At 33.7% G+C, this 6,409-nt stretch overlaps 1 protein-coding gene across 1 annotated transcript; it reads left to right on the plus strand.

The window, feature by feature from the left end:
* The first annotated feature begins 3,695 nt into the window (after positions 1–3,695).
* LOC114184397 lies at positions 3,696–4,396 on the plus strand. Its single transcript, XM_028071709.1, has 2 exons — positions 3,696–3,887; positions 3,986–4,396. The coding sequence occupies exons 1-2, from the start codon at positions 3,696–3,698 to the stop codon at positions 4,394–4,396; spliced, it is 603 nt and encodes a 200-aa protein (XP_027927510.1).
* The last annotated feature ends 2,013 nt before the right edge of the window (positions 4,397–6,409 follow it).

Raw genomic sequence — 6,409 nt, forward strand, 5'->3', positions numbered from 1 at the left:
CAACCATCAGCACCTGTAACAACTCAACCAACAAATGTAGGATCAGAACGGCCACCACCACCATCTATGACTCAACCAAGTCAGTCATCAGAGCAGCCACCACCAACACCTTTGACTCAACCAAGTCAGTCATCACAACAACCACCACCAACACCAAATCAGGCAACTCACTCATCACATCAGCCACCACAACAAGCAGCACACCAAGCAGGATCAAAAACAATTGTAGGAAGTCACTCATGCCACCTTCCAATTCCTCGTCCAACCTCAACCTCAACCATACCTAATAGAAGACAGAAACTCCAGCATAAGAGAGGACGTGTGTGGAAGCCATGAGGCTTGCTTATGCTTTTTTTGATGTTGCACCATTTATTTTGGGGCTTTGATGTATTATGCAGCTTTTAGATTTCTAAGTTAAGAATGCTTTGTCTACTTTTATTTTGCAGCTTTTACATTGTAAGTTCAAAAATCCGAAACAATATTGGATGTCTTTTGTGTTGTAACATTAAGTACAATGATGTGTTTATATAATATTGTGTTATGAGTGAAAATTTCTCTTTATTCAATGTTTGTAATGGTTGTATTCGATACCGAACAAAGATTTCTTTAACACCAATTTTTCATTAATTACTAACCAATACAACAATTCAACTTTTCAATTACATATTTCAAGTCAATAAAATGACATACACAAACTGATACCCCCCAATACACAAACTAATACCCCCAATACAGATTCAACACCACCTAATACAGATTTAATCACACACGTTTCATCAATCGTGACAACACAATGATGTTCACTACAACTAATAAACACACTATCCCTAGTACAACATTAACAAACATTTTGGATCCCTTAAGTTCTTTCTCCAGAATATATATCTTCCTCCTCTGCCTTATAATAGTGTTATCCCTTTCATCACTAGCATCTCCCGAACACCATTTAAAGTAATTACAACCAATGAAAGCTTCACTTCCCCTCTACTATTGATAACATTCAGAACACAAAACAACCTTCATGTTAGTTGCAACCACTTATTGATGAGCGAATCACAGAAAAAGGGTGATGGATCTAGCCTTGTAATTAGGACAACCTCAAAATTGCTTCCCACCATTTTTAGTAGTTCGAGCTGTTCTTAACACAACAACCTCTCCACAGTTGCAAGTGGGTGCTCCACCATGTGACAAAACCGCACCATCGTGATTAGATAACCTAGGATTTTGCATACCCCACGAGTTACAAGAGAGGAGCAAGATGAAGAACAGTGGCCCCTAGACATCACTCAAAATTAATAAAGCTTGGCAAATGAAGAAGAACTCCAGCAGAACGAAGAACAACAGTGAAATTAGGACAAATGAACAATTTTATCTCCATAAATAACCTTCGTTGCTACCTCATTACACCACATTGATGACCAGGTATTCAAAACTTGCCACGTTCCTGTTCCAAACTAACACAGTGGCACTATTCTGACACTGTTTAACCAAAACTAACAGGAGGGACCATTTTAAACTGTTTTAAAAAGTGGAGGAGTAAATTGAACTCCGAAAAAATTTGGAGACCAAAATGAACTCAACATATAAATTAGAAGACCAAAAATCTAATCAAACCTAAATTTTATGTTAGATTGTTGTAACTGAGACAAATTAATTATGGTTATTTTGAAGGAAAACATTAAATATTATTTTATGAGCTTGAATTAAAGTGAGTAAGTGATGATGTTTGACCAAATTATGGATCCTATTAACCATTTTGGATGTATTTTACAATTGTTATTGTGTTTTACAATTGTTATTGTTAAACTGGTCTTAGGTAAAACTTTTGAAAAACAGTTTATTTTGTTGCATGACAATATATTTTATGATATTTACACTTAAATAGAGAATTTTTGTTTAAGCAAAAATAATACAGAGATTGATACCTTATTTTGGAAATACTTTTTTCTCAAGTGAATTTTTTTTTTCAAACGAGAACAAGAAAGAAAATGGGATCGCAAGTCAACCTTTGCCTCTGTCAAATTTTCAATCAAGCTAAAAAAGAAAAAACCCTTTTTTTCCTTTCTTTTTTCTTTCGTGACTCTTAAATGGATTATATGTAAATATTTATTACGAATATAAATTGAATGTCAATTTATACATTTAATTTATTGATTTTTGTTTAAATGATATATTTTTGTTCATATATATGAGATAATACATGAGATAATACGTGAAACATTTATTTTTTATTAAGTATTGACACCTATAAGAAGAATTTGCTTACTCTGATAGTATATAAAATAAAAACTTAGAGAGGAATTCTTGCATACTATGGCATTTGTATATGTGTAGTCTGATCTATTATTTTTGGATTCCCTTGTAAATCTAAATTTTGGATTGGATATACGTTAATTTTAATAGAACATACTTAATATTTTTTTTTTTATATTTTGCTTGTTGAATATCATATATCTATATGTGGTTTATATAATTATTGCACATCGGTATTTTATTGAACTTTAATTATTGTGGTTTTTTTAATTAAAATGTCTCCTTTTATATACAATTTGTTATGTTAAAAATTTTGTTTAAATAGTTTAATCTTATATATGTTATTTATTTAGTGAACTGTTGTACTATATAAGTAGATCGGGATATAGTTACATGTGCAAGAGAAACAACTCAAAAGGAATTGAAGTTTTATCTATGACTTTATTTTTGTAAAAATTTGTATTTATATAAAGAGATTTTGCATATGTTTAATGTGTATTTCGAAGCATTGTGGTTTTATTAGAGTGTTTCTACTTAATTCTATTTTATTTACTGATATAATATTTTATTTTTGATTAAATATATTTAATATTAAATTATTTAATTAATGTTTATATTTATCATTTTAGTTTTTTAAACATTTATCTTTTATACATAGAAACATTTATTAATAAGAATTAAATTAATATATTAAACTGTTTTATTTCATATTATTTTAATTACTTATTTTACTATGATATAAAAGTTATACGAGTTAATATTAATAATATAATTATTAACAATAGTAATAAATTATTTCAATTAAATAATAACAAAGTATTTATAAACATTGATTACGATTTCAATATAATTGATTATGTCATAAATATTTTATTTATGAACGTAATTCATTATATTAAAATTAAAATTTTAGTATATTTAAATTATGATAAATTGTCTTAAAACCACAATCAGTCGTTTTTCTTATAAATTCAAATTTAATTTTTATATAAAAATAAAATTATAAATAAATATGTTTTTAGTTCTAAACTTTGATATTAAATTAAAAAATTTTAATATTTCAAACGATATAATTTAGTATCAAATTTTAAAAGTAATAGATGATTCTCGTAGTCCAACTACATTACATTACACATCAAAAGAAATTTAATATAGGTTAAATTGTTCCATTGGTCCCTAATTTCGTATGAAAATTTGAATTTGGTCCCTCTTTTCGAAAAAGTGTTAAATAGGTCCCTAATTTTGGAAAGTTGTCTCAATGAAGCCCCTTCCGTTAAAAATGCAGAAACGGCGTTAAGAGCACAGTGACGTGGATATGGTGGACTGAAACGTGTCATTTATATTTAAATTTATTGAAAAATAGTTCAGAATTGCTATATATAACTGCAATTAATCATCCATAAACCCCTATGTTCATGTTGTTGCGTCTGCGTGTGGGGGAAATGTCGTGTGGACAGTGTTCATCCTGCAATGGTGGCGGAAATCAAAACCTAAGTGCGTTGTTTTGTGGTGGAAGTGGGTCTACAGATTTGGGCGTGTCAGTGATGTGCTATTGTGGAGAGAAAGCAGCATTGAGAACTGCAAGAACATTGAAGAACAAGGGCAAAAAATTTTGGGGCTGCCCTAAGTATAAGGTGAGTTTAGGTGAGTTACATGGAAAGTTTGTTTTGAAGAAGCTGAGGATTTAACGTTTTTTTATTGAAGGTAACATTATTTTGTGAATTTGGAACAGAGTGGAAGTGATCAATGTGGTGGGTGCAATTATTTCAAATGGTTTACTGATAATGAGATCGAGGAAAAGGGTTGGAGCAGTCAGAAAATTGAAGGAATGGGTGGTGGGAAGCTGAAAATTGAAGAAATGGGTTGTGATGGGAAGCTGAGTATCAAGAACGTTGAAGAAATGGGTTGTCGTGGGAAAAAGAATGCAGAAAAGGCTGCTGCAGTGAGGTCTGTGGTGGCAAAAGAAATGGAGAAATGTATGAAGTCAATTGAAAACACTGCTGCAGTGAGGTCTGTGGTGGCAGAAGAAATGGAGAAATGTATGAAGTCAATTGAAAATAGGCTAACAGTGTTGACAGTGGTAGTTGGAGTTTTGTGTGTATTGAATATCATTGTAGTGTATGTGTTGGTTACAAAAGCATGAGTCTTTTTTTTAGTTCATGTACGTGGTTTGTGTTGTTATTGTAATGTTTTATTATGAATGAAAAGTTTTCGAACCTGTTGTTTTCGAACCTCTTTTATAAATTTATAAGTAACAAAATAAGGAAAAGAGAAATAAGCTTGAGCACTTAATCTTGATAAACAAATAATGACACCTGGTTATATTGATAAACATGTGCTCCAGCACTCAAACATTCAACATCACAAAAGAAATATGGTCCACCATGTAAACCTGTTACAACACCAAAATAATGGTCCATAAATGGATTTGATGATCCACACAACAAAAACAGCAGCTGCTTTTAAGTGTTTACAAATATGGTTCAAAATAGGAGTTCAAAAAAAAAAACTACATCAAATCTTGATCCATGTCATGGTTTCCATATGCGTCCCCTCCTTGCATTCAGCTTGGGCCTAATGGGTGCTGTATGACGTGGTGCTTGTGATGGTCTGTTTGGTTGGGCAGATGAGGGTGGGTGTTGTTGAGATGATTGAGCAGAAGGCAGTGGTTGTGGGTTTGGTTGTTGAGATGATTGAGTAGCAGCCACTGATGGTGGGTTTGGTTGTTGAGATGATTGAGTAGAAGCCACTGGTGGTGGGGGGTTGTGTTGTTGGGATGATTGAGCAGAAGCCACTGGTGGTGGGGGGTTCTGTTGTTGGGATGATTGAGCAGAAGCCACTGGTGGTGGGGGGTTGTGTTGTTGAGCTGATTCAGTAGAAGGCACTGTTGTTGGTGGGTTTGGTTGATTGGATGCTTCAGATATTGTCTTCAAATGTGCCTTATATTGGGAGCACTTGCTTTTGTTGTGACCAAGTTGCCTACAAAATCCACATCTTTTTCTTAATCCAGCATTTGTCATCTGCGTTTCATCTTTCCTAAGCTCCCAATCTTGTAATCTTCTCTTCTTCTTTGGTCTTCCTGGCATAATTCTCTTCTCAGGTGGCAACAAATCAGGATATGGTGTTATATCCCATAGATTCTGACCATTGATGGGGAATATGATTGAGGAATAGGTTTCCTCGTAGGTGCTCTTCCTAAACCAAGTAGAGATGAATTCTTCTCCATTAATCCCCAAGAACTTCATAGCAGAAAGAGAATGGCAGCACGGAATCCCACTTATGCTCCATTTTCGACATGTGCATGATGCCTCGTCTATGTTAACCACAAACTTGTCCCCAATTTGTGAGACATGCCTGACCTCAAAGATTTTTTCTGCTGACCAGCTGTGTAAGTGGAAGAAAAATACGTTAGAAAACATGCATGTACATGTAAAGTATTACAAGCAGACAACCAAACACAAACTTACTTAGGGATCCAATTTTTTGTCATCTTTGATTCACTTTCAAACCTGCTATAAATCTTAGGACAGATTGCACGTCTATATCTTTGACACTTTTCTCTGTTGGCTGCCCATCTATTCATCAGGTAAAGTCTGATTTCTTCAAGCATCTTGATTATTGGCTTAGTCCTTGTACTGACCAAGACACTATTAAAAGCCTCTGACATGTTGTTCACTATTGTATCACATTGGGCACCAGGAGTGAATCGAGAACGTGAATTGAAAGGAGTTGGTCTGATATGAATGTTTGTACCTTTTGTTGGTCTGATATGAATGTGCACCCTCCACATAGTTGTTTACCACCTAGATCTTCAATCAATAGGTCTAAAAACCAAGTCCATGCCTCCTTATTCTCCACCTCAACGACAGCATAGGCAATGGGTAGCATCTGGTCATTCCCATCTCTACCTATAGCTGTTAACAACTCTCCTCCGTATTTGCCCTTCAAAAAACAACCATCTAATCCTATAATAGGCCTGCAAGACATGAAGCTGTCCTTACATGCCTTGAAACATGTATAAAACCTCTCAAAAATGGGTTCACCTTCATTTTCCTTGACCTTCAGTTTAACAGTTGAACCAAGATTTGTTTTGAGCAGCTCATGGGTGTAGTCGTACAACCTCTTATATTGGTCTTTAAAGGATCCCTCAACACTT

This window comes from Vigna unguiculata, chromosome 5 (genome assembly GCF_004118075.2).
Source record: "Vigna unguiculata cultivar IT97K-499-35 chromosome 5, ASM411807v1, whole genome shotgun sequence".
Classification (NCBI taxonomy): Eukaryota; Viridiplantae; Streptophyta; class Magnoliopsida; order Fabales; family Fabaceae; genus Vigna; species Vigna unguiculata.